We start from the raw sequence: 25,398 nt of genomic DNA on the forward strand, positions 1-25,398 counted from the left end.
TCAGTTTGTTTTGTAAGATTAAGAGTCACTTATGGTTTGTCTCCCTCCCAGTCCCATCTTGTTTCATTTATTATTCTCCTACCCCTTAATGTTGCATCTCCACTTCCTCATATCAGGGAGATCATATGATAGTTGTCTTTCTCCGATTGACTTATTTCGCTAAGCATAATACCCTCTAGTTCCATCCACATCGTCGCAAATGGCAAGATTTCATTTCTTTTAATGGCTGCATAGTATTCCATCGTGTATATATACTACATCTTCTTTATCCATTCATCTGTTGATGGACATCTAGGTTCTTTCCATAGTTTGGCTATTGTAGACATTGCTGCTATAAACATTCGGGTGCACGTGCCCCTTCAGATCACTACGTTTGTATCTTTAGGGTAAATACCCAGCAGTGCAATTGCTGGTTCATAGGATAGTTCTATTTTCAACATTTTGAGGAACCTCCATGCTATTTTCCAGAGTGGTTGCACCAGCTTGCATTCCCACCAACAGTGTAGGAGGGTTCCCCTTTCTCCGCATCCTCGCCAGCATCTGTCATTTCCTGACTTGTTAATTTTAGCCATTCTGACTGGTGTGAGGTGATATCTCACTGTGGTTTTGATTTGTATTTCCCTGATGCCGAGTGATGTGGAGCACTTTTTCATGTGTCTGTTGGCCATCTGGATGTCTTCTTTGCAGAAATGTCTGTTCATATCTCCTGCCCATTTCTTGATTAGATTATTTGTTCTTTGGTTGTTGAGTTTGCTAAGTTCTTTATAGATTTTGGACACTAGCCCTTTATCTGATATGTCATTTGCAAATATCTTCTCCCATTCTGTCAGTTGTCTTTTGGTTTTGTTAACTGTGAAACAGACTTTTAAAGACTTTGCTTGTTTTCTTAGACTTTAGAAAGGACTTAAGCAATAATTTAGAGAGCTATGACTACTTTAAAACAAAACAGAAAAGAAAAGGCTTAAGTTTATCTGATATCTATTTTCCTTCTTAAATTATCCTATACTAAGAATAAGCATTTAAAACTACTCAGTTTGGGGCTCCTGGGTGGCTCAGTGGGTTAAGGGATTGCCTTGGGCTCAGCTTATGATCCCAGGGTCCTGGTATAGAGCCTGGCATTGGGCTCCTTGCTCAGCGGGAAGCCTGCTTCTCCCTCTCCTGTCTGCTACTCCACCTGCTTGTGCTCACTCTCTCTGTGGGTCAAATAAAGAAAAAAGAAAAAACTACTAAGTTGGCTTTAGACCTGGTTTCAAAAATAGGCCTGTTTTGTTTTTTTTTAATAGCCAGTGGTTTTTGCCTCTCCCATTAGGGAGTGGTGGGCTAAAACACAGATTGAACTATTTAGTGAGTTAAAGACTTAAAAAATGAAAGCTAAAACTATCCAACAGATTGTGCTTTAGTGTTAGCTCAGGTTAGACTAGTCACTACCTTGGTGGGTGGCCTCAGTGTTTTTGGGATTCAGATTTTACTCAGTAATACAATGTCTTGGTATTTTCAGATAAGAGTTCTTGGTTTGTACCAATCACAGGGGGGCCAGAGGTCACCAGACCGGTCTGTTCATTTTTCAGAAATGCTGTCGTAGGCCTGATAGATGTACTGAGAGACTTCAGGAGCTCTACACTTAGTGACAGCATATAATTTGGGCTTCCTGGCTGTCCGCATAGCTCAGCCAAAATCCAAATGCCATTAGTGAGCTTCGGGGATTGGTACAGCATGTCCTGCCCTTCCACATTCCTCTTGGCAATAGTTATAAACACTGTTGTTTTGCAATTTGTTGGAAACAGTGTCAGCATTTAAATGACATTTCTTAATCTGAAACTGAAGCTCATTTTCTTCGGGAATATCCTTCCACATTGCAAGGAAGACCTGGTGCTGCGTTTTGCCATCTTCTACAGAAAGTACATTGAGTGGGATGAGAAGACATCAGTATTACTTTTCACAGCTATCTGCAGTTTATTCATAGGTCCCATATTCATGGCTGGGCCCAAGGTGTTGAGAATCAGGGAGACATCAATGCTCTGGTTTGGCATCAGTGTGCATGGATGGTCAAAGGAGTGCTTGGGGTGACCCCAAAGCTATTCTTGTTAAACTGGACTGCAGAGTCTGTCATGTGCTTGAGAGCTTTGTTGGTGAAGTTCATTTCCATATAGATGTGCCATTTGCAGTGACTAAATGTTCCAGAGATCTCCAGGCCTTTAGTTTTTACTACAGGCAGCCAGACATCCACCAGGTGCCATGCCTATCCCCATGGAGAGTTCAGACAGGTCATTCAGACCACTGCTGACCACAGCAGGAGTAGGTGAAGGAGCAAAGTTTGCAGGCACTGATGAAGGGACAAAGGATTGTCCCACCAGACCATCTAGTCCTCCTCCCGAGAGATCCACTGCTCCCATCTGCATGGAGGACGCCAGTAGCACATTGACTGGGGGCCAAGGTCAAGGTTTAAAAGGTCTCCTAGAAGGTCACCTTGGGAGCAGCTAACCTCAGCCTGTTTTAGGTTGGTGGCAGTGGTGGTGTGGGCAGGGCTGTCACCTGCATCAGTGCTCCCATGGTGTACTGGCAAGTGTTTGTGGTGGATTCCATGACTCCCTTCTACAAAAGCATTGGGCGGCTATGGTACATGGAGGCCAAAGAACCCATGTGGCAGATTAGTAGCTCCAGCAGAGTTGATCTTACTAAGACTGTCTCCTCAGACACCAGTGGCTTCTCAAACAAGATTGCTTCTCTGGCTGTGACAGGGTCTGTTGAGAAAAGGTACCAATAAATCCAGCCCCAGCCTCGAAGGTCAGAATTAGCAGAATCCTGTGTTGCCAAACTCAAGACTCACTATAGCAGCTCCTGTGTTTCTCATGGTTTCTTGAGAAACAGTTTCACGATGGCAGTAAGAAGAGTGAGCTACACCTGGGCTTTCACCAGGAAAACCCTCCAGGAAGCTCTCCAGTGACTCGAAGCACTGTCAGTTCTCTCCACATATTCTCCCCCAGTCCAGATCATAGCTCCTCGAGCGTCTGGTGCATCCAGCCGGTCTGAGTTCTCAGACTGAGTGGCATGGTGCTTTCCTACTTGATGAAGTATTTGTGAAAGCTCTCCCTGATAACAACAGTTACCTCTTGGATCACATAATTTCCTCTAGTCTGGAGGAGCTCAAACAGCGTGCACACACGGCACCCTGCGGATAGCCCACTTTGATGGCTCACCAGCCAGTGGCCTGCACAACCTCGCGAGCGAAGCCAGCATCCACCTCTGTGGTGTATTCCTCTCATTCTGCCAAAACCTGAGCAGCGTTGTCTCGGAACACCAAACGAATCACAATGTCCAACTGCTCTAGTTTAGAATAGATGGGATCACTGTAGTTCACAAAGAAGACTTCGATTTTCTGCTTCAAGATTTGGGGCCTTTCTGGAAAATTACACTGATACTCTTCAGGGTAACATACTGCACCTCCGGCTCCCTGGACAGCACAGTGACAAGCGCAGGGGCAGCTCCTTCAGCAGCATATTGCAGTAGTCCCAGTCCTTGAGTAACAACTCTAGAAACTTCACTAGGACTCTTACTGCTGAAAGCACCGCTGCTCAGTTGGCACGAAACTGCCGGTGAGTTACAGGCTCACAGATGCTCTGAGCCTGGCGGTCATCTTTAGGGTTGTAATGAGACAGGAGGTCCAAGATGAAAATTTGACCCCATCCAGCGCACTCATTCAGGGCTGTCAGCAGCTGATTAATGTTCTTTGGTTCAGATCAAGTAGGTTGCTGTTTGGGCAAGATTCGATTTCAGAGCATGCTCCTACAGCATTAGCCAGTTGGGTTAGAATCTGCTCTGAGATTGCACAGAGAATCTCAAAATGATCTTCCGCCATTTGGGCATTGATACCATGGAGCTTTGCCACACAGAGTGCTGCTGTTTTCCAAACACAGGGATAGCTTCCTCCTCCATCAAGCATTTGCAGAGGGGTTCACAGAGATCATCCGTAACCTTGTCCACCCGGATGCACTCCCACAGTCCTGATGGCCAAGGCCCAAATGAGAGGACTGGGATCTTCACGGTCCTTCACAAAGCCGTTGATAGTCATGATGGCCATGTCTGGCTGACTCGTGGCATAGTTCATCAAACAGAGATACCCAAGTGTCTTTAATTCCAGATTGTCAGTTTACATCTGGAAAGAGAGAGCTGACATCCTTCCCCACAGCCACGGTAGCAGTCACTTTCTTCACAGCCTCCTTCCTCTTTTCTTTCTTTTCATTGTTGAGTTCAGCCTTCAATTCAAAGATTTCTCCATGTTTATTGATTGGGAAATACTTGGAGTCAGTCATGGTTCTGGATCTTTCTTGTGCACCAGAGGCAAGGGTTGGAATGGTGGCAGGAGCCAGCCAACATGGTCCAAGTGGTGGTGTAACAGTTTCCTGCACGTTAACTGAATATAAATGTTTTTGAAGGTTTTGTTACATCTTGTCAAAAGAATTCTCCCACCTTACACGGCCACCACCACATGTGCAAGTCCTCTTTCTCTTTACGCAAGATCTGGTTGATCATTTTTCCTTTATTTATGTGATAACAAAAATATATAATATTTAATCTCTTTAATTTGTTTCATTTGGACCTCCAGTGAGGTTGAAGGTTTTTCCCTGTATTTGTGACCATTCTTTGCGGATTGTTTTTCTCGGATCTAATAATAAAAGTGGTATTATTGGATACTCTTAACTTGAGGAAACAAACTGAGAGTTGCTGGGATGGGGAGGTGGGTGGGGGATGGGGTAACTGGGGGATGGGCATTAAGGAGGACACACGAGGTAACGAGCACTGGGTGGTAGATGCTACTGATAAATCTCCTGAACTCTGCCCCTGAAACTGATAATACACTCTATTGGTATACTTTGAATTGAATTGAATTTAAATAAAATTGAATTGAATTGAAGTAAAAAATTTTAAGAAATAGAGCCATTTCAAATAAGACTATAAAGGAAGAAAGTAGATACTAACTATATTAAAAATATAAAAAGGAAAATAAACTTTAGCAAGATAGATGAGACTACCTCAGAACTAAAATGCAGACATAGTCACGTTCTTGAAGCATAGGATATTAGAAAACTAATTGGACTAAAATTCTGTAGTGTTAGAATTGTATCTTCTTCTGTGCCTGGCTGACTTCTAGTAGGGCATATAGCTAAATATTTAACTTCTCTCATTTGTGAAGGGAGAATATTGTTGTCCCTTAACTACCTGAGGTGGGAGGCAGTAGCAGTAGTAATGGTGATACTGGCAGTAAAGATTTATTTTACTGTAGATGATGTGGAGAAGGAAGAGAACATGAATTCCTGTGCTCAGAAACAAGGCTATGGCCAGATGAGCTGGGGATTGGTGCTTCTATAGGTATCACAGGAAGTACCAGGGATCTCCCTTTCCTCTCTGCCTCCCAATCCATCCCTCCAAACAAAAATAACACAGTGTCATCTGTATAGACATATATCTCTCCGAAGATAGAATTATATTGTAGATCAGTTCTTAGATTGAGATGGGGATTTTTAACATCAGATATGTTGGTCTAAATTTTGTATGAGCCTTATAAAATCTCATTTAAAAAGGCCTTTATAGAAGACTGCTCTGTACCTCAAAGAGACAAAAGATAAAAGTAACTCATGGGATTTGGATCTGTGATTTCAGAGAGTTTACTCCAAAGCTGCTTTTCTGCCACCAAGCTCTCTCCTCGGGCCAAGAACATATTTTAATACTAAAAAAAACTATATGCATTTCAGTTCATAGCCAGGTGGTAGGTTCTAGTCTAGTCTATCATGAGGGTGCGTTGAATACCTACATCCTTAGCTTATATGGAAAGTGTGTTCGATGACAAATCTTTTTCTGTTCCCCAAAGGAAGTTCTCTTTAATCTTTAGCTGGAAAATTAAAGTGTCAACTTTATCCATTAGGATGTACCCTTAAAAAAGTGGCTAGTACTTTAATGTATTTTGTGATCATTCACATGAGTCATAGACCATAAACTGATTAATGACTGGGTCTCTTTTGTAAATATGCTGATTACTAGAAGTAATTTTACCAAACATATATCATGTTATAGCACCCCCACTTAAGAAAAATTGATTTGAGTTAATATAGATTTTTTCCTTAATTAAGTCCCCAGACACCACTGCAGACTACTTTTATATAGATAGTAGCTACATACTTTCATCACTTATTGAAGGAGTTATTCACATGCCACTTGATATTCTTACTTAATTTTCTTACCAAGGAAACATACATGATGATTTATGAAGTCAAAATGTATTATTTTAAAATCGAGGGGGACGGGTGTCTTTACAGAGCATAGCATTTTCAAAATAATAGCTAGATTTTATATAATTCTTCTTACTCTGTTCTTTTTAAAAGTATTTAATAGTTTATATAATTTGATAAGCTACAGCCCTCTGTTATCTAGTACCAAAAGCAAAAAGGAATGGTTTCTAAACTTCCAAATGTGTGATGTACATATATTTGTAAGATCTTAGAAATTTGACTAACGTTTGCTTGGCCAGAGAGACTGTTAATAATGTAAGGTCAGCATGCTAGATTCATTCTAGAAGATACTTCTTACTCAGCTGAAGTCCTTCATGGTCCACCCTCAGATGCTGAGAACCATTTCAGCATCTGGGAAGGAAAATGTGAGATGAGTGTATCTGTATGTAAGAAAATGAATTTTAAATGGCAACAGTGGGATGAGTAATATGGACTTTTTCCTTACAGGTTATGCATTAGATCCTTCATTAGATAACCATCAAGTGTCTACTAAATATATTGGTTCAGTAGAAGAAGCTGAAAAAAATCAAGGTAATTTATTCAAATTTATTTGAAATATTTCATATCAAGTAAATGTATATATACACACACTTACAACTACTGTCTTGCAGATTGACCTGAGATAGTAGGAAAAACTAGTGTTTTATTAGATTGATTTTATTTTTAAGTTGAGACAAATAATATAGAGCAATATAGTTGAGAACTATTATAGTTTAAAGCTTGTTTTTGCTACTTATGAGGAATGCAATGTAGGGAAGGTGTTGGTACCTATCATTCGTGTTGTTATGAGTACTTGGCACAGTGCCAACCTTGTAGAACTCATTCAATAAATTATAATTAATGTGTAACAAATGTTTGCAGTTTATTTCTCAGCACAGATGTCAAGCTACATTTTTACAGAGCGGAACAAGTTTTATTATACATTGTCTGTGGAGATTGTCTTAGGGTTGCTTTGAAGGCTGAGTTTGAATATGTTTTAGAATATGTGTTTGTGCTCATATTCATTTTGTACTTATAAGACAAAGTATCATACTCTAAATGCTGACTTGTTACAAAGCTCATCATTGGAATCTTACCCATAAAATATGCTCATTAGAAAAAGAATATGCTGGGCAGCTCGGGGGGAGCTCAGTGGGTTGAGCCTCTGCCTTCGGCTCAGGTCATGATCTCACGGTCCTGGGATCGAGTCCTGCATCAGGCTCTCTGCTCAGCAAAGAGCCTGCTTTCCCCCTCCCCTCTGCCTGCCTCTCTGCCTACTTGTGATCTCTGTCAAATAAATAAATAAAATCTTAAAAAGGAAAAGAACATGCTGCTTGTACGAGGATACTTCTACTTAGAAGACCCTGTATCATCCAGCAACCTTCAGTGTATGAGCTACATTATTGTTAAAATAGAATTTGACAAGCTTTTGTTGTAGCTCACAACCTAAAGGAAACTCATTTGAATTAATATAGGCAGGCTTTTTCGAATAAGTTAGACGTCTACAAGCCATATCTTTATGTAGTTAGATTTTCTGTTAACAGTTAAATTGTGATTATGACTCCCATAAACCTTTCTTTTTCCAATTTAATGACTACGCAACTTGCTGCATCCTACTGATCAAATCAGAATCTCAACCAGAAACATCCTCTTTCCTGTTTTCTTTTTAATCTAAGATTTATGGTATGAGAGGTCCAATTTAGATTTCGATCACTTAAAAGAATACCAGATTCTTGTGAAACGTTGCTTAATATATATATTGTTAATTTTTAAGTTACTAATTCCTTACCATAATTCACTTTTTAAATGATAAATTTAAATTTATTCTTGCTTTCAAAAGTAGCCTTATCTGGGCACCTGGGTGGTTCAGTCGGTTGAGCACCCCACTCTTGATTTCAGCTCAGGTCATGATCTCAGGGTCGTGAGATCAAGCCCTGTGTTGGGTTGCACGCTGAGCGTGGAGCCTGTTAAAGATTCTCTCTCACCCTCTCCCTCTGTCCATGTATATACACTCTCTCTTGAAACAACAACAACAAAAAAGTAGTTTTATCATTATTTAGTGATACTAAGTTGCTGGATTCCTTTCAGAAAGTGGTAAAATCCACTGATATAGGTTCTTGATTCATTAAAAAGGATTGTGTACCTTGTAGGATTATATAAACAGGTCTTTTCTTTAAATATATTAGGACTTTCAAAACATTGCAGTAGTAGAAAGCTTCTCTTCCCAGAAGGTTGAGTTTCTTTTTGTATGGCATGAGTTGGTATACCTGGCAGATTCATACAGACTTTATTTTGTGTTCTTTAATGAATCTTTGGTCACTTGAACAATTACTTTTCTTTAACCACATAAAGTAAAAATTATATATATGCTACTGTTTCTTTAGAAAATATCCATTTTTTTTTAATGTAGGTTTAACCGTGTTTGAAACTGGTCAGAAAAAGATAGAGAAGAGGAAAAAGTTCAAAGAAAATGATGCATCTAATATTGATGGTTTCTTGGGACCATGGGCAAAATATGTGGATGAAAAAGATGTAGCCAAACCCTCAGAAGTAAGTTCTGATGTTTTTCATTGACAGTTCAGGTAGATGCTGTGTGTCTGTGAAAGAGATCTATATTAATAAATTTGAGATTTCCTTAGAGAACCAAATGATGACTCATCAGTATTTCTCTGCTGTGGTTGACTGAGAAAATAGAGTCAGATTTTTTAATTTTTCTTGGGAATATTTTTAATTTATCCTTTTCTGATTTATTTTCTTCCATATTTTTAATTAAAATACTACATTGAACAATTTTTAATAATTTAAATTTAGTAAAAATTGATAATGCTATTAAGCTGCCTTGGTAGCTGCTCTTGATACCACGTACTCCGATAGTAACCACAGAATCAGCCTTTCTGTTGTTTTAGAATTGGTGGTGGGTTTTATTTGTTAACTTATATGAAAATTTTAATAAACAAATAAAACCCACCACCAATTCTAAAATTACAGAAAAGCTGATGTCAAAAAATGGGCAGAAGACATGAACAGATAATTCTCCAAAGAAGACATACAAGTGGCTAACAGACACATGAAAAAATGTTCATCATCATTAGCCATCAGGGAGATTCAAATCAAAACCACATTGAGATACCACCTTACATCAGTTAGAACAGCCAAAACTAACAAAACAGTAAGCAGCAAGTGTTGGAGAGGATGTGGAGAAAGGGGAACCCTCTTACACTGTTGGTGGGAATGCAAGTTGGTGCAGCCACTTTGGAGAAAGTGTGGAGATTCCTTAAGAAATTAAAAATAGAGTTTCCCTATGACTCTGCAATTGCACTACTGGGTATTTACCCCAAAGATACAGATGTAGTGAAAAAAAAAGGGCCATCTGTACCCCAGTGTTCATAGCAGTAATGTCCACAATTGCCAAACTGGAAAGAGCCAAGATGCCCTTCAACAGATGAATGGATAAAGAAGATGTGGTCCATATATACTATGGAGTATTATACAGCCATCAGAAAGGATAAATACCCAACTTTTGTATCAACATGGATGGGACTGGAGATTATGCTGAGTGAAATAAGTCAAGCAGAGAAATTCAATTATCATATGGTTTCACTTACCTATAGAGCATAAGGAATAACATAGAGGACATTAGGAGAAGGAGAAGGAAAAGTGAATTGGAGTAAATCGGAGGGGGAGATGAAGCATGAGAGGCTGTGGACTCTGAGAAACAGACTGGGGGTTTTGGAAAAGAAAGGGGTGGGGGAATAAGTGAGCCTGGTGATGGGTATTAAGGAGGGTACGTATTGCATGGAGCACTGGGTGCGGTGCATAAACAATGAATCTTGGAACACTGAAAAAATTTCAAAAAAATTTTTAACAAAGAATAATTTATATTTGAAAAAATAATAATACTATGAAGTTTTATAAGGTAAAACCATAGAACTCTACCTGTCCTTCTCTATCTCCTAATCCTACTGTCTCTATGAGCCAGTGACCTAGGTCTTAGGGATATAGCAGTGGACAAGATCAAGAAAATCCTGTCCTCGTGAAGCTTATATTTTAGCTGTATCTTTCATCCATGTATCTCAGTCATATACATGTGCCGCTTTTTATTTACATTAGACATCATCTGTTGACTTCTTTGTTATTATAGATAAAGATTTACTACTATCCCACCTTCTTTCCTCTGCTCCTCCCATAAAAGCTGTGTCACAAATCTGTGGTCGTTGCTTAAATCCTTATGATTTAGTAAAAGCTGTTTACTGGAGAACAGCATTGTGTACAAAAATTGAGTTTCCTTCCCAATACCAGATTTTCTAGCTACTTTGTTTTTTTTGCTTACATAATTAGCATACTACAATAAATTTGTTTCTAGGTGTTCCAGAAATGTGGATTTTGTATAAAATGAGTTTAAAAGTATTAACTAGTACCCATTATGTGTTTCATGTCATTTGTAATCAGTCAGAGAGTTGAGACTATTATCCCAGGAGACATACGTAACAGCTATTGTTTCACGCAAAATTGGTGCTCAGTATAAAGTATTTATAAGCAGCTTTGGGCACAGTGGGGTTCTAGAACATCTATTTCAAAGTTCACTCCTTAATTTCCTTAGGAAGAACAAAAAGAATTGGATGAAATTACAGCAAAGAGGCAGAAAAAAGGCAAACAGGAAGAAGAGAAACCTGGGGAGGAGAAGACAATCCTACATGGTAATATATTTTTTATGCCTCTTCATTTTCATGATAAACTTTCATATATTCGGCTGTTCTCTGTCCATATGTATCAGCTGCCCTTACTAATCAGCTGCTGTACTTCACTATATTAAGAATAATTATATTTGACAATTTGCATCTCAAAGAAATTACAGCAGACTCTTCATATTCTAATAAAGGAGAGAAAATAACTTGATTAATGATCGCCACGGATGATTCTTTGAAGTGCTAGTGAATTTTTTAAAAATAGTAGATAAAGAAGAAATCTGAATTGCCCATAATCTGTTCTTTCCTAAGAACAGATTCTTCCCTCAGCCACTTCACCCTTTTGTTTTTAACCCAAATCAAATATTCTCCAGATATCTACATCATTCATAACTAAGTTATACTTTAAAAGAAAGACTTTATTTTTCATGTGAATAGACTGGAGATTAAGATTCTCAGACTAATTTTGATATGTGGAAGAAAATACATATTCAGGAAATGTACTCCAAAAGGATTTATAAATATTCTAGAATGTTCCTGGTTCATTCATAACCAGTTATATTTGGAAAATTATGTAGTGATTATCAAACTGTAAAGAATAATTTAGTACCATTGTATTGATTATTCTAATGTTAGATCACAAATATCAAATATTTAGGTTTGATGACCATATTTGGTTTCTCAAACTCCAGTTTTCTCTCCAAGGACGCAATTTAATACTAAATTGCTTGCAGCCATGATCAAAATAACAGCCAACAGCTACTCAGAACTTACTGTGTGGCAGGCAGGTTACTAAATGCTTTATGCACACTATGCAATTTAAATCCCACTAGTGACTTCACTGCAAACTTTGTGTTGAAAGTGGAAAAGAGAATGGAAAAGGAACCTGGAAGGGCACAAAAGAGGAAGTCAAGGATAATTGATATTTTTGTTTTAACTTCTTTTCTATCCTGTTTTGCTTCTGGGTCTTTGCCAGTGACTCACAAGGCCCAAGCATTTTCTCTTCTTCCCTCGATATAATTATGCTGCGGTGAAATCTTCTTTAAATATCATTAAAATGTGTAACTAAGTAAAAGAATTACACATCTTATTTAAAGGACTGATAGTCTCTGGGTATTTAGAAATTCCAAAATACTACCTCTAATTGTAAATAATAGCACGGATTTCAAACAGCTCAATTTTAGCTGACTCTTAGCTTAACTTCATCAGAGTGTTGTTACCTAAACCTTAATAAGGAACAATAGTCCTGTGAGTAAATTGTTACCATTTAAGGATACAGGTTTTTTGACCATAGCTTGTATTTGTTCACTGCTTTCCTTTGTCTTGTTCAGTTAAAGAAATGTATGACTACCAAGGTAGATCCTATCTTCACATACCTCAGGATGTTGGTGTTAATCTTCGGTCGACTGTGCCACCTGAGAAGTGTTACCTTCCCAAAAAGCAAATTCATGTGTGGTCTGGACATACAAAGGTAAGCAGGTTTGTCATAGGGATTGGCCATGATTCATAATTCAGTGTTCTGGTAGCCCAAGCCTTTCCCTAGAAATTCCTGCCACATTCTGCTTTTTCTAGGGTACAATGTCAGTGAATAATGGGTCGGTAGTAGCACCAAAACGTCAGTAATTTTGCCTTAGCTCTTGGGATTACCGTGCTTAAGAGAAGATTAGATGGTTTCTGGTTTATAAACTATGATCATATTGAGACTAAGGCAGAGGCAAGATACTTGAAACTTCTGATGTTGATATTCCTTGTCATCTGCAGTATTCCAACTGATAATTCCCAGCTTTTAGCAAAGAGCAAAGGAACTGAGTGAAAGAAGGAAGAGGAGAGAGAGCATTACCAACTTGATTGACTTAAGAATTCCCTTGTTGAGAAAGTCAGTAGTAATAAACAAATAAAACCCACCACCAATTCTAAAATTACAGAAAAGCTGATGTCAAAAAATGGCAGAAGACAAGAACAGATACTTCTCCAAAGAAGACATACAAGTGGCTAACAGACACATGAAAAAATGTTCATCATCATTAGCCATCAGGGAGATTCAAATCAAAACCACATTGAGATAGCACCTTACACCAGTTAGAACAGCCAAAATTAACAAAACAGTAAACAACAAGTGTTGGAGAGGATGTGGTTAAAGAACATATCTTCAAAAGTTTAGTGTCAAAAAGGCTGTTCTTGGAATACTAACAAAGCTTATTCTGGAGCATGATTTTTGGAATGAAGAAAAAAGTAAATTAGATTGCCTAAAAATACACTGTCCTTTCCTTATGTTTCATTTCAGTTGATTGATTACTATAATACCTTTTTATAGGGCGTCAGTGCTGTCAGATTATTTCCTCTATCTGGCCATTTATTGCTGTCTTGTTCCATGGACTGTAAAATCAAGGTGAGTTTTCAGTAACCGAGTAGGAATGCTGCAGAGCTAGTGCTTTGGTGAAGTCTGTTTGGTTAATTATAAAGAAATTTGTGTTTGATAGGCAATTAGAGCCTAATTATTTTCTCTTAGGCCCCGTGAATACAGCCATTTATGAATTCCTTCCAAACATGTGTGGCTCTGTGGTCCAATTGGCTAGGCTCTTTTGTAAGCTTAGATAACTGATTAGAATGTAATCAGTCACTTTGGTTTTAGATACACAAATATTTAACCACTAGTAATGCATTTTTTAGAGGTTTTGGATATGTAACTGAGTTCATTTTTTCCTCAGAACCGTTTGAGCTAGAGAGAACATGCATTAGAAATCCCATTTTAGAAAATAGATAATGTAATTCACACTTTTTCTTATAAATGCAAGTAGATACCAAGTAGCAGAAATGCTCCTAGCTTCTTTCAGTTTTTTTCGTCTCGGGAGGCTCCACCTTAAGTTAGATTTCTGCTATAGAGTATGTGGGGAAAAATTCACTTGCCACAACATGTCAGCTTGAACATGGGGAAAGCCTTTTTAAAAAATCGTAAATCTGAAAGAATAGTTCTTTTTCTGTGTCTTCTGTGTCTAGTTTGTTATGATGGTCAAGAAATATCAACTCTGTAATACTCTTGAGGCTTGGAAAGTTGAATCATTAAAATTTTACTCTTTGTAAACAATTCATGGATATTAACAATATATGAAAGTAGCTTTTCTTGATGAGAGCAATCATTTAGGCATTTGTCTCTACTCAGTAGCTTAAAATCAAAGGCCAACTGTTTGGAGTGAAAACCTTTTTTTTTTTTTTTTTTTTTTAAGATTTTCTTTATTTATTTGACAGACAGAGATCACAAGTAGGCAGAGAGGCAGGCAGAGAGAGAGGAGAGGAGCAGGGAGCCTGATGCTGGGCTCTATCCCAGGACCCTGGGATCATGACCTGAGCTGAAGACAGAGGCTTTAACTAGCCACCCAGGGGCCCCCTTTGTTTCCTTTAACTTTGACTTAATACAAGCTATGTTTGTTGAGATGAAGGTCTTCTGACCAATTAAAAAAGCCTAGTGTTCAATTTTGTTCATATGCATAAACATTTACTAGGTATCCATTACTTGCAAGGGGCTGAGACTGAAAACTTATCAAGGCCCTGTCCCTGCCCTCAGGGTGATCATTTCATTATGATGTAAATGATGGTTATAGAGTTAGGTGGAAAGTTCTGGTTTCTAAGAGGAAAACGTCCTTCAGCAGAAAGGTAACTAAATAAAAAGTGGTGGGGGTGAGGGGAGCATAGGTAGTAGTAGTAGATAGACATGGCCTCTGCTGAACACTATGAGTTTGTGGCTGCTGGAGTCTCGAATTTGAGAGATACAGAATGGCGACAGGCATCAGCAAAGGATCAGGTGCTGGAGGTCCTTGCCTTCTATGCTGTGGGGATTGAGACTTCATCCTACTGGCACAGGGTGGCCAGAGTGCTGTTTCTTTTAGAACACTTGTAACATTATTGAGGATTAGATTGGAGGCATGCAAGAATAAAGGTAGTTTTAGGAGTGCCTGATTGGCTCAGCTGGTTAAGCATCTGCCTTCAGCTCAGGTCCTGGGATGGAGTCCTGCAAGGGGCTCCTTGCTCAGCAGGGAGCCTGCTTCTTTCTCTGCCTGCCGCTCACCCTGCTTGTACTCTTTCTCCCTGACAAATAAATAAATAAAATCTTTAAAAAAAGAAGAAAGAATAAAGGGAGGTTTTTTTTTTTTAATAATTTTTTTTCCTTTTTTTTTTTAAGTTTTTTTTTTTTTTTTTTTTTTGACAGACAGATCACAAGTAGGCAGAGAGAGAGAGGAGGAGGAGGCAGGCTCTCTGCTGAGCAGAGAGCCCGGGACCCTGAGATCATGACCTGAGCCGAAGGCAGAGGCTTTAACCACTGAGCCACCCAGGCGCCCCTAAAGGGAGTTTTGAAGCTATTGTATATACTAATTCACTTTAGGTATGATGAGAATTATTAGCCCATTATACTTTAGATCATTTTCATATAGCTTTTATAATATTTTGTTACTTTAGAAAGTTCAAAAAAAATCTTCAGTACCAAAATGTTATAAACATGGCAGTTTTAATAACATTTAGTTCTTCTGGAAGTAGCTCATATTACATAAGTAGAAACTTTTCATCATGGAAAATATGTCAAATACAGAAAAGAATAAGAAGAAAGGGAGGATCACTTGTATCAGCTCCACCTAAGTGCTCTTGATATTTTGCTGTAACTTTGTCAGATCTCAGGGGGGTGTGCGTGTGTGTGTGTGTGTGTGTGTGTGTGTGTGTTTAGTCCAAATGGTACAACACAGACTAACAGCACCAAGCATCATGTTCGTTGATGTATGATGCCTTTGGTTAAATCCCCAGTACCCGCAGATACGCACACACATAGCTGGCAAATGGTTGTTGCTCTTGATTGAAACTTGTCATTCTATGGAAGTCTTGTATTCAATTTAATATTTCTGTGTGCTTTTTTCCCCAGCTCTGGGAGGTTTATGGAGACAGACGCTGTCTGCGAACATTTATTGGTAATACTCCTTTCCTTTCTGTCTATAATCTGTTTGGAAAAACTTTTTAAACTCCATCATTGACCATAATGTTACTACACTGCTAATGAAGGGAAGTCTTCAAGGACTCGAACTGAGTCTTGAAGAGGAAGTCCTCCCACGAAGGCACATAGACAAAAAAAGAGAGAAGAGCAGAAGCAAAAGTGGTCTGAGAAAGCGTGCTCTTTGGGACAGCCGGGTATAATGCAGAATTGCCAAGGAGGGGACACGGTGAGAGGTGCCAAGAGGAAACAGCAGTATAACCGGGGGCAGAGCATGACAGACCTTTGGTGCCATCAGTGAGGAGTGGAGAATTTATGCAGAGGGCCTTGGAAAGCCTGCCATTAAACTGCTCTTGAGGAAATTGACTCGGTCCAATCTGAAGTTTACAGAGATCACAGTGGTAGTATGAAGATGTTCTGGTAGGGCAGGTCTGCAGGCAGGGAGACAAATGACAGGGTTATGTCATTGGCCTGGATTAGAGACCATGAGAGCCTGGCCTAAAGGAGCTGATGGAGAGGAAAAGAACAATCAAGAGTTAAAATCAGCAGGACTTAGTCACTGGATGTGAGTAATAAGAGTGAAGCAGAAATCTAGGGTGACTTCCAGCTGGCTGACTGAACAGGGGGTGCCATTGGCCATGAGAGGGGACATAAGACAGTGACGATGTATCACTTGTTAAACCTGAACTGCCTTTGGAGTATGGAGATGCACATGTCCAGTGAGCAGTTAGCCGGGTGTTGAGCTTCGAAAAGAGGTTAGGAATCAGCAGCTAAAGCACACAAAAGAATAAGACTGAGCGAACTCCTTGAAGGAGAAAACAAGGCCAAAAAGAGAACAGCTTTGTGGCCAACTAGCCTTTTGGATAGAGGATAGTTTACTGTCTTTGTGAGATTTCATGTGAAGGCTGGTTACGTTTCCAAATGTAACTGTACATTACTGAATTTTTGTGTGACTTGTAGTGGCTCTGTTTTTAGATTTAAGTGGGAGTCCATTCTGCATGCCTTGTTAGAATTTTGGGGCCTCGCTGAACAAATGAATACTGCCCAAGGTGCCAGAGCATCCTACAGGGAGACTCTCAGGAGCAGATGGGAACAAAATGCCTCTTGTACATATGGTGGACTTAGTGTCCATCTTGTACATATAGTGGACTTGATCTCCATCTTGTACATATAGTGGGCTTGGCCTCCATCTTGTACGTATAGTGGGCTTGGTCTCCATCTTGTACGCATAATGGACTTGGTCTCCATAGTGGACAGATGGAGAAACTATCTAACCAGCAGATAGTTTTTCAGTGGAAAATGAAATGACTGGTTTTGGAAGAAGGGACTCTTGCTGTAGAAAAGAATGCCTAATTACTGTCGCACGTAGCCCAATTAGAATTCACTGGTGATGGCGGTCCAGGGCTGCTGTGTGTGGCTGACGATTCATGCGACCCATATTCTGTCAGTCTTGGTCATGAGGGGTGGTAAAAAACAGAACTTTCTGCTTTGATTTAGCCACATTTTATTCGTCCCTGTAACTTTCAAAAGAGTGGCTTGGTCTGGCAGACTGGTTTCCAAGCAAAGCACCTTTAAGGTAATTTATTGTCAGGATGATATCTTAAAACAAGATAGACATTCATGTTAGATTCCAAAAGGCTTAGTCTCTTGAGGTTCTGAAGTCACTTCTCTGAAACTTGGTAACTTGATCACAGAAATCCGCAGGTATTGGAGAAGAGCTATGATTCCATGAAATTTAGGATTGGGTCGCTTTGTTTCACTTAGTGAATAGTCTGGAGAACAAACCTCCCAAATGTCACTTGGCCCTCCTCTTTTGTTGGCAATAATTGGTTATGTTTCCTTAAATTCTTGGCTGCTTAGTCATCAATTATGTATACTGCATATTAAAAGATTTCTCTGACAAACTCTAAATGTTAGATCTTTTCTCTTGGCTCTTACCTAAATGTTAGGCATCAGAAACACCTAGGGAGCTTTCTGAAGGAGAAATAAAAAACCGCTTATGTTCCCAAGCCCACTCCTACCATATTCTGCGTCAGTAAGTCAGGATAGGATTCCGGAGATTCTGACTCACAGGGTGGCTTGCAAATGCTATTTCTCTCGCGGTGTTTCTGTTTTAAGAGAAAATCCTTCCCCTCACCTCCATTTCTGTTGTCCCTGCCTTAGGCCACAGCAAAGCCGTTAGGGATATCTGCTTTAATACCGCAGGGACGCAGTTCCTCAGCGCAGCTTACGACAGGTACCTTAAGCTCTGGGACACGGAGACAGGTAAGAGCTCACTTACACTAATGCCAATACGCATTCATTTTACAAATTAGCACGTATAAACCATAGAACGTTGAGCGGTCTTCTGTGGCAAAACGGTGCCTCTGTAGCTGCTCATTCTCGTATCATCGACTGTCAGCTAATACCATAAAATGTTCGTAGAGTTCAAACTCAGCTACATAAGTAGCTCTTTTACTCTGAACCTTTGTTTCCATCAAATGCAACTTACAAAGCGAACATCCTGATAGGCAAAGCAAATTTGAAATCTTCCGTAGATGAGTTAATTATCTTCTTGTTCCCCTCCACCACCAAGGACACTGCATTGCACATAGAAGCACAATAAATTTCTGACGAACAGAATTAATTTAATTGCCTCTGTTGATTACAAAGTAAGTCTGTCTACAGACCCACGGGTCAGGTGGTTTAATGTATTCACAGACGTTAATTATTTTAGTACATTGTGGCTACTATAATTTTGCATAATTAGAGAACCATCTTTCATTTACCAAGCTCTAAGGATCAAGATAATAGCTTTTATCGAACACTTACTGTTTACCAGGCATTGTGCTAGGCACTTGTATCCAGCATCACATCCAATTCTTAAAATAGCCCTATAATTACTATTATTATTATAGATGAAGAAATTGAGGCTTAAAGGGGGAGCTTTTCCAGAGCCACATAGCTCATAAGTGGCTGAACTGATTTAAACCATTGTCTCTCTGATGCCAGAGCCCCTACACTTACCCCACAGTAGTTCTCAACTCCGGCTCCACATCGTAATCACTTTCTCTCTTCTGCAGTCAATGATCCAGATTTACTTTTGAAAAAAATATTTTTAATCATAAGGAATCTGTGAAAAGGAACATTAGCGTTTATAGTAAGGAACAAGCAGTCTGCCTTCTCCAAAATGTATTAAGCAAATGATTTCTAGATTTTAATCCTCAGGCGGTCTTTGAAGTGGTCAAATTTCTCTTCCCTACTTTAACTTGAGTCTTTGGTTTTAGGACAGTGTATATCAAGATTTACAAACCGAAAAGTGCCCTATTGTGTTAAATTTAATCCCGATGAAGATAAGCAAAATCTCTTTGTAGCTGGTATGTCTGATAAAAAGATTGTGCAGGTAAATCTTTTTTTTACAGTATTTTTTTAGTAAGATTCCTATAGTTTATGTTGTATTAAGGGGATGGAATAAGGAATGTTAACTTGTTTAGTGCTTGCTGCTAATGGTCTATTTTTAGTAGAAAACAGTCATTATGTTAGAGATTTTTTTCTTCACTTTCCAAAGTTCTGATCTTTATTTTCACATCTGCTCCACTTCTGTCTTTACCTTTTCTCTTGTTTGATCCACAGTGGGACATTCGAAGTGGGGAAATTGTTCAGGAGTATGACCGGCACTTGGGGGCCGTCAACACCATTGTTTTTGTTGACGAGAACAGGAGATTTGTGAGCACATCTGATGATAAGAGCCTAAGAGTTTGGGAATGGTGAGTTTTTGTCAGTAGAGTATCTGATTTATATAATTATATCAAGCAATTTAAAAATCTGTAGCCAAAGAAAAGCCTGATAATAGGCAACTATGTGAATATTTCCACAACTATGATATCTGGCTTGCCAGCCAAACTGTTTTAAACATTTAAGTACCCAGAATATGGAAATAAAACTTTAGACACGCTACATTTCATAGTCTTTGGGCAGTCTATCTAAAGGTTATATATTTTGAGCCATTTTTTCTTGCATTGGTGAAATGTTTATATATTGTGTTGCCTTTCGTTGTTTATTAGGTACTTTGTCTTTGCAAAATGACTGATGAGATGTAGGGCCCACAAATGTATAGACTCTGTTATTCACCATTGGAATTAAACATTAGACCCTGACCTCAGAGTCAACCCAAAAAAAGAAAGAATACTTAAAAATCTCTTAAGTTTTTAAATGTCTACATTATGATTATTCAGTACTGAAAATGGCCCCATTGTGTCCTGCCATTCGTAACACATAATGGTAAAAATCGAATGTTTTATTTGTAGAATATGTTAGTTAGTTTTGCTTTCCTTGAGAGAGAAAGAAAAACTTTCCTAAAGAAATACTAAAACTGGTTTCACTAAGTATCATAGATCTTGTTTTTTCATTTATTTATGAAGAAATATGTAAGAGTCTTTTTGTTCAAAGGAATGTTTGGATGGCGCCCAGCTCGTTTTTATAGTCCGTTATGAAACACAGCTCAGCCGTGGTTATAGCCTTGCAGGGCCTAAAAAGTGTGACTTCACACCCTGGAAGATGCTCTGCTTTAAGAAGTGGGAAGCCAGGAGTTTGCTTCTGAAACTGAGTCTCTCTGGGGAACTCAGCAGGTCCCTAACCCTCGTCAGGGAAATTTGGGTAATTGAAGGTTTCATGTGATTGAACCACAGTTTATCCCATGCTCACCACCAGTAAACCTCTTCAAACTGCCCCCACTCATGGAGAGCCAGCTGTGTACTCTATCTACAGTTTTAATGTCATCCTTAAAAGTCCAAGATTTGAGACTGTTTCATAACTAAGATTTTTTTTACTTCAGAAATGATGTTACATGCCAAAAATCCCATACGGACCTAAAGTTTTATATGAGCCGCCTTACATTACTTGCACCATAGCCTGAAGCATAAACATATCCGTGTACTTGTTTTGTTTATACACAGTTTGATTATACTTAAACTTTCAGATGTTTCTATCTTCAGATGATATTTCCGCTCCATTTTAAAACGTGGAGTGGTTTAAACGAAATTGGTAAATATTTAAATGAAGTAGCAGTTACAGGGCTCTAAGAACACTTGCATGTGCTTTCGAAATTAGAACATTGGTCAGCAAAATATGTCCAGCAAAAAAAAAGTACAGATCTTTCACGTTGGTTAAATTTATTCCCAAGTATTTTCTTGTTTTTTGAGGCTATTACAAATGGGATTGTTTTCTTAATTTCTCTTTCCAAGAGTTCATTGTTAGTGTCTAGAAATGCAACTGATTTTTTTTTTAATTTTATTTTTTATAAACATATATTTTTTTCCCGAGGGGTACAGGTCTGTGAATCGCCAGGTTTACACACTTCACAGCACTCACCATAGCACATACCCTCCCCAATGTCCATAACCCCACCCCCACTCTCCCAACCCCCCTCCCCCCAGCAACCCTCAGTTTGTTTTGTGAGATTAAGAGTCACTTATGGTTTATCTCCCTCCCAATCCCATCTTGCTTCATTTACTCTTCTCCTTGCAACTGATTTTTTAATACTGAGTTTGTATTCTGCAACTTCACTGAATCATTTATTGGTTCTAACAGTTTGTGTGTGTGTGTGTGTGTGTGTGTGTGTGTGTGTGTGTGTGAAATCATTAGGGTTTTCTATATATAACACTATGTCATTCGCAAACAGAGACAGTTTTACTTCTTTGTTATTTGGATGTCTTTTTTTTCTGGCCTGATTGCTCTGGCTAGGACACTCAGTACTACGTTGACTAAAAGTGGTTAGAGCAGACATCCTTCCTGATCCTGAGTAAAAGCTTTCAGCCGTTTACATTTAAGTATGATGTTAGCTGTGGACTTGTCACACGTGGCTATGTTCCCCCTATACCCAGTTTATTGAGACTTTTTATCATGAAAAGATATTGAATGTTGTCCATTTTTTGAGATTATTGTATGATTTTTTTTTATCATTCCCTTTTGTATTTCATTGATGTATATATTGAACCTCCTTGCATCCCAGGGATAAATCCCACTTGATCATGGTATATGTTTCCTCTAATGTACTGTGGAATTCAGTTTCCTAAAATTGTACTGAGTATTTTTGCACCTATATTCATTAGGGATGTTGGCCTATAGTTTTCTTGTAGTGTCTTTGTCTGGCTTTGGCATCAGGGTAATACTGGCCTTATAAAATGAGTTTGGAAGTGTTCCCTCCTCTTCTGGTTTTTTTTTTTTTTGGGGGGGGGAGTTTGAGAAGGATTACTATTAATTCTTCTTTAAATGTTTACTGTACATCACCAGTGAAGCCATCTGGTCCTGGGCATTTTTTGTTGCTTTTGATTACTGTTTCAATCTCCTTAGTTATCATTGGTCTGTTCAGATTTTCTATATCTTTATGAGTCTGTCTTAGTAAGTTGCATGTTTCTAGGAATTTATTCATTTCTTCTAGGTTTTCTAATTTGTTGGTATATAATTGTTCATAGTAGTTTCTTATGACCATTAGTGCTTCACTGTTATCAGTCATAATGTCTCTTTCATTTCTCTTTTTATATGAGTTTTTTCTTGTTTTCTTAGTTTAGCTAAATGTTTATTAATTTTCTTTTTCAGAAAACCATCTCTTAGTTTCATTGATCTTTTCTATTATCTCTAGTCCCTATTTCATGTGTTTTCTCTCTGACATTTGTATTTTTTTTCTTTCTGCTAACTGGGGTCTTAGATTGTTCTTCTTTTCCTGGCTCTTTGAAGTGTAAAGTTGTTTATTTGAGATTCTTCTTTAATGTAAGTATTTATCAGTATAAACTTCCCACTGGCTTTTGCTGCATCCCATAAGTTTTGGTATGTTGTGTTTCTGTTTTCATTTGTGTCAAGATAGGTTTTGATTTCCCTTTTGTTTTCATCTTTGACCCATGTTTTGTTTAGTAGCGTGTTGTTAATCTCCACATACTTGTACATTTTCCAGTTGTCTTGTAATTGATCTCCAGTTTCATACCTTTGTGGTCAGAAAAGATGCTTGATATGATTTCAGTCTTAACTATATTAAAGATAGTCTTGTGGCATCATATATCATCTATCCTGGAGAATATTTCATGCACACTTGAGAATGTATTCTGCTCTGTTTGGTGGAATGTTCTGTATACATCAGTTAGGACCATCTGGTTTAATGTGTCATTTAAGTGCAATGTTTCCTTATTGATTTTCTGTCTGGATGCCCTGTCTGTTGTTGACAATGGAATATGGATGTCCCCTGCTATTATTGTATTGCTGGCTATCTATTTCTCCCTTCAGATCTGTTAACATTTGCTTTATGTGTTTAGGTGCTCTGATGTTGGGTGCATAAATACTTGTATTTGTTGTATCTTCTTAATGAATTGATGGCCTTCTTTGTCTCTTATTGTAGTTTTTGGCTTAAAGTCTATTTTGTTTGATACAAGCATAGCAACTACCCCGGCTTTTAGTTTCCACTTTCATGGGATATGTTTTCCATCCTTTCACTATCAGTCCTTCAAACTGAAGTGAGTCTCTTATACACAGTATATAGTTGGGTCTTTTTTTTTTTTTTTTTTTTTTTTTTTTTTTCAATTCAACTAACTTGAGTCTTTTGTAAATTTAGTCCATTTATGTTTGAGGTAATTGTTGAGAGGTCTGGACTTTTACTAGTGCCATTTTGTTCATTGTTTTCTGGTTGTTTATAGTTCCTTTGTTCCTTTCTTTCTTCTTCTCTTCCTTTGTGATTTGATGATTTTTCTATGGTAGTATGCTTTGATTTCCTTCTGTTTCTCTTTTGTGTATCAATAGGTTTTTACTTTGTGCATACCATGAGGCTTACATAAAACATGCAGGTCTTGCATTCTTAATCATATGGCTGGTTAGTTAGATGATGAAGGGTCTGGTGGGGAGAGAAGGTAACTTGCATCCAGTTTAGTGAGTCAGAAGGAAACGTGAGCATCAGTCTTGCTACAAAGCCAGATAGGAAGCAAAATTACCTCAGGATCCCTAGAGCTGACCTTTACCACATACACCCGTCCCTGAAGGCAATTACTAGTGTTACTGGCAGCTTGCAAAAAGGGAGGCCCCAACCACCTCAAAGTGAAAACTGACCCCAACGGTAGGAAAATTCTTATTACTAGGATTCAGATGGATGATGTTTGCCAAACTTTCACACCCTATGCCTGCTAAGAGTAGCACAATGATACAAGAAGACAAACTAAGGGAAACTTGGTTTTCATGAACAATGCTAGATTATTAAGATTATTAGACAATTTTAAAGGAGAATAAGAGATTATCATTAGATATTGAACAGCCTGGTATGCTCATTGGCTGGATTCTTGAGATGTCATAGACGTGTTTTTTCCCAAAGGTATTTATTACATTAAAATATTTTTAGAAGAAAATTTGACAAACGTTGATCCTACTGTTTATCTTGTATCTTTAAAGTTTCATAGATTTTTTTTTAAATCTTATTTATTTATTTGACATAGAGATCACAAGTAGGCAGAGAGGCAGGCAGAAAGAGAGAGGGGGAAGCAGGCTCCTCACTGAGCAGAGAGCTCGAAGCAGGCCTCGATCCCAGGACCCTGAGATCATGATCTGAGCCGAAGGCAGAGGCTTTACACTGAGCCACCCAGGTGCCCTAAAATTTCACAGATTTTTATTAAGTTTTTTTCAAAGAGTTCATTTCCGGATTGAAGATTATATGTAAGATATAAATTACTAGCTTATTATACTGAATTAGTTTCAAATGAGAAAATAGTGTGTTTATTAAATGTAACTATGCCTAGCAGACATTTTCACTAGCAGTTAACAATGTTCACAGAGTGTTCAGACCCATTTCTTGTTCTAGACCTCACTGTATCGAGTCCTTGAAATAAGGGATCTGCGTATAGTTTTTTTTGTTTGTTTGTTTACTTTTAGGAAAACATTGATTGATCTGAACCTAGACTCTGGTTAATTTAGAAATGCTCTTCTGTTTTAATCTAGGTTATTGATTATTATTGGCTAATAATTTTATATGAGGAAAAAACAGTTGAACCTTTTTCAGACTGAGGTTCTTTTCAGTACATGTGGGTTATTTTGAATGTCACTTCTCATTGGTATTTTAGAGAGGAATAAAGGGTTGGAAATTTGATAAATGATACTGTTCCCCAGGTTACACCTAAAAATACTTTGTTCTAACCAACAGCCTCATAGATGTTTTTTCTAATCATTTGCTTCTTCTGGCTGGGTAAATAGATGGATAGAGAATATCCTTACGTAAAGTATTATTATTATTATTATTATTATTATTGTTATTCTAACTAATCAAAGCTTTGGAACTTGAACCATAGTTAGAAAGTGATAGTGCTGCTTGATATTCTGTTATTCAGCAGATTTCCACACGTTATTCTGTAAAAAAACATTTCTGGTTACTCATGAAAAGCAACAAGATCAAGATCCCTCGGAATTACTAAAGAGGTTTTTTTTTTTATCATGGAGAATATTAAAAACAAAAAGGCATTTGGAACTTTTCGCT

General features: G+C 38.2%; 1 protein-coding gene and 1 pseudogene across 1 annotated transcript in view; one reads left to right on the forward strand and one right to left on the reverse strand.

The window, feature by feature from the left end:
• The window catches only part of CDC40 (cell division cycle 40), a 50,183-nt gene that overhangs the window by 20,671 nt on the left and 4,114 nt on the right, over positions 1-25,398 (forward strand). Inside the window, exons 4-12 of the mRNA XM_032858305.1 lie at positions 6,732-6,815; positions 8,674-8,813; positions 10,864-10,960; positions 12,280-12,419; positions 13,263-13,337; positions 15,855-15,900; positions 18,084-18,185; positions 19,187-19,302; positions 19,533-19,666. Coding sequence (XP_032714196.1) covers positions 6,732-6,815; positions 8,674-8,813; positions 10,864-10,960; positions 12,280-12,419; positions 13,263-13,337; positions 15,855-15,900; positions 18,084-18,185; positions 19,187-19,302; positions 19,533-19,666 — 934 coding nt within the window. The remainder of the gene's footprint in view (positions 1-6,731; positions 6,816-8,673; positions 8,814-10,863; positions 10,961-12,279; positions 12,420-13,262; positions 13,338-15,854; positions 15,901-18,083; positions 18,186-19,186; positions 19,303-19,532; positions 19,667-25,398) is intronic.
• On the reverse strand, positions 1,558-4,310 carry LOC116868018 (annotated as a pseudogene).

Source organism: Lontra canadensis, unplaced genomic scaffold, assembly GCF_010015895.1.
Source record: "Lontra canadensis isolate GAN:19392208 unplaced genomic scaffold, GSC_riverotter_1.0 scaffold14, whole genome shotgun sequence".
In the NCBI taxonomy this organism is placed as follows: Eukaryota; Metazoa; Chordata; class Mammalia; order Carnivora; family Mustelidae; genus Lontra; species Lontra canadensis.